The 3,628-nt window shown below is 36.4% G+C and overlaps 1 protein-coding gene across 1 annotated transcript; it reads right to left on the bottom strand.

Annotated features, from left to right (window-relative positions):
- Positions 1 to 2,173: 2,173 nt before the first annotated feature.
- Positions 2,174 to 3,402, bottom strand: LOC108354212 (adult cuticle protein 1-like; the record flags this gene model as incomplete). The annotated part of the gene is made up of 2 exons (XM_017605402.1): positions 2,174 to 3,133; positions 3,279 to 3,402. Coding segments are annotated over 2 exons (414 nt in total), but the record flags the coding sequence as incomplete, so codon positions are not given.
- Positions 3,403 to 3,628: the final 226 nt, after the last annotated feature.

Below are 3,628 nucleotides of genomic sequence, written 5' to 3'. Positions count from 1 at the left end.
TTTTTTTTTTTACTTTTTAAATTTACCTTGCTAATGATTTTTATATTTTATAGGTTTAAAAAAGAATATTTATTTTTTTAATTTCGTTTACTTTTTAGAAATATATTTTAACTTTAAATTTTTCTTGCATTTCATTTATTTTCTGTTTTAAGTTAAATTTCCTTTTAATTCTTGATTTTGTGATATTGATTTGATACTATTTTTAAACTTCACTAAATTTTTAGAAACGTAATATTTTTTTCCTATTTTTAATTTAATTTATTTTTAATTTTTTAATTTATTTTAGAAAACTTATTTTTAAAGGGAAAACAGAATAACGCTAAGACTTCCTTGTTAGTAGATCTTTCAATTAGCCTTTCAAAAGAACAATTTTACCGTGTATGTTTTGGGCCAATTTTTTGTAGAAGCACTTTTTATCATTAAGTTAATACCCGTTAATCCAGGTCGTAAGTTGAATACCGAATCTCCATTCCATTTTTTGCAACAGTATTTTTTTATGCCGCAGAGCACCCGACATCGTTCGGGGTAAATAAATAAAAATATAAAACAGTAAGAAAAATTTTCAGTTTACCATAAACTAAAGACAACATAAACATATTTTTATTGAATTTAAAGCCTCCCTATGAACAATACTTTTAATTTTATAGTGCGGTGTAGAAGCATAAATAATATTCGGAGATCCCACTCATGAGCATCCGACATATAACTGACCATGGCTAAGCAGGGGTTTGCTAGCTGAAGCTCAGTCACGTTTAATGTTCGGCCCAGCGATTTCAAAGCAAAGCCTCAGAAACTACTGAAGACTTTCAAATCAAAACGAAAGGTATGTGAGAGTAAATGGAACTCCTGGCAAAAACACATCCTCTCCTTTGCCGCATCCAGTAACAATTCCTGCCTCCATTATATTGGTCATAATTTCATTTAGTATCAATATTGTTCCATTATTAAGGTTAGGTGGATCTAGGTAACGAAAGAAGAAGAAGTGTTTGGCGGTTCCAAATTTATGGTTCTCTGAACGTATGCCATCTAACTATGGGAGGTGCTACGGCTTCTTGCAAACTCTCATTCCTCTTTAGTTTGAAACAGGTAACTTCGCTTAGCTGTCTATCCGCAATGGTTATAAGCTTATAGGGCTCGGAATGTACTATGTCTATGGAAGATTTCTCGCCCCCTAGTAAACACTGACCCCCTTTAAGTTCACAATAAATGCCTACTTTCGTAATGTCACCAATGTAAAAATTAGCTGAACCTTGCTTATTCATAGGCCGAGAATAATAGCGCTGAGATATCATATGATATATGCACTAAACTCCTTCGATGCTATGAGCTTTTATTTTCACCTGTGAGATATCTGCAAGTATTGCAAGGTTTGCCGAGAGTGCGTAATCTTCTTCTATAATCCTGCTGTTCCAGAGGATGAAAGAGTTTTCCTGTTCAAACGGGCTCATTGATACTCCAACCGTGTCCTTTGTAATTCTGACTAAAAATTTCACGCACATGGGATGTGGCACGCCCCTTTCAAAAAAGTATATCTACTTGTCTATAAGCAGCTAGTGCCATAAATATGTATGTCAATACACTAAATTTCAAAGTCATGTGACTTACGGTTTCGAAGTTATAGCTGATTTAAAATGGCACGCCTATGAGAGGTGCCACGCCCCCTTGTCAGATTTCATTTTTTTATACCCTATGTTACGTCCGCGGTCACTGCCTATGAAGATCTATTCAGTAGTTTCGGAGATTAGTGAATTCAAACAGACAAACAAACAAACAAACTTTAGTTTTATTATTGTATAGATAGATAGATTTAATTTCGAAGAATTCAAAAGGAGTGTCACTAGCATTTGCTAAAAATGTTATGACCATTATATCGAGCCTTAATCGTCAAAAAAACGCAAGCGACATTTTTTCAAACTTTTCCTAGAGCATCTAGATGCATTTCTGGACCAAGAAGAAAATTTTGAAAAAAAATGTAGCTTGCTTTTTTTTGGCGACCAGGACTCGATATATGTATATACATATATGCGCTAGGCCAGTAGCTAACAAACACTAACTTTTTATATAAATCTTTAAGATTGGAAACACAAATATATTTAATTTTGATTTTATAAAAATCTTGCAAAATATTTATTCATATAAAAAATAATCAATAATCTCAAGTTTTGTTTATATAAAATTAATTTTATATTACTTATAGACATGAAAGAAATCAAGAAAGAGTGTTATCAAAAATTATTTTGTTTTCTTATTAATTTTTCTGATCCTTTTCGGACCAACATGACTGTGTGTAAGAAAAGAAAAGTAAATAGGCGGTGGTGGGATAACTGACGCCGAAATTTGTTCAGTGAAGATAGTCACTGATATAGGCAAATCAGTGGAAAGTTCTCAAAGTTGTATGTACGAAACTAGAGTGGTCAGCAATAGTTCATATAAATATGGTTGTTGTTGCAAATGCCATGGCTGAAGTTGTTGGTGTGGATTTGTCTTTTTATATTTTAATATGGACTCCTTAGGATGCCAATTATAGTCTTAACTGATAAGTAAGTTAGTAAATAATATGAAATATATACATAGATATATATAGTACACACACATAGTACAATGCATTGAATAAAGTATATTATTTAATACAAAAATCATAGATATGCTATTAACAATACATTTAGCGGGACAGGTATGGGTTGCGGTAGAGGATAAGGGTTTACATAGATGGGAATGCAAATAAAAAGGAGCAAGACTATATTATTAGTACAGTTTCATCCTTCGTTTGGCATCAGCGTTGTCGAATTGCGCAGAATCATTGTAATCTTTGTGTGGTGATGAGATAATGCCGTCTGAGATGCTTACCACGTGCCAGGAGCGGGAGCCACATTCAGTGAAGTCGCTGAGTTAATATGTCCAGCCAATGGGGCGGTATGGATAGCCCCGCGTGTCTTCGCCACGTAAACACCAGCACCGAGACCCAAGGCAAGAGGAGAAGCAAGAGGTGCAGCAATGCCAGCGCCCAAGTTGCCTTTGCTGAGCGAGATGCCGGGAATGCCACCCAATAGACCGGGCACACCACCCAACAAACCGGGAACACCCAAGACATTAATGGCAGCTGGCGCACCCCAAGGGCCGAGACCCAACGCACCTGGGCCGAGACCCAACGCTNCCGGGCACACCACCCAACAAACCGGGAACACCCAAGACATTAATGGCAGCAGGCGCACCCCAAGGGCCGAGACCCAACGCACCTGGGCCGAGACCCAACGCACCTGGGCCGAGACCCAACGCACCTGGGCCGAGTAAAGAACCCAGTGCTGGTGTCACATACGATACGCCAGGTGAAATTTGCGCCGAGAGAAGTGATGAGTGTACACCAACAACGGCAAGAGCCAACATGACTACGGCAAGGGCGAACTGGAAAAAAAGAATAGATTAAGAAAACGAGTAGAAAATTAATTCTGCGGAAGTATAAGAGAATAATTAAGCTGCTAAAATATTTTGATTTTGCTTTTAAACAATCTTTATCAGGTTGACACTTGTAGCGGGAAAATTTTCAAGAATTATTTAATCTTAATTTTATTCGTTTTTATGTCATATCTTACAGTGACTCAAACAAGCGTTCACAAGATGATTTTTTTTT

The sequence above is a fragment of the Rhagoletis zephyria genome, unplaced genomic scaffold (genome assembly GCF_001687245.7).
Source record: "Rhagoletis zephyria isolate East Lansing unplaced genomic scaffold, Rhagoletis_zephyria_1.1 Rzeph_scaffold_34127, whole genome shotgun sequence".
Lineage (NCBI taxonomy): Eukaryota > Metazoa > Arthropoda > Insecta > Diptera > Tephritidae > Rhagoletis > Rhagoletis zephyria.
This window is presented reverse-complemented; position numbering and strand designations above follow the sequence as displayed.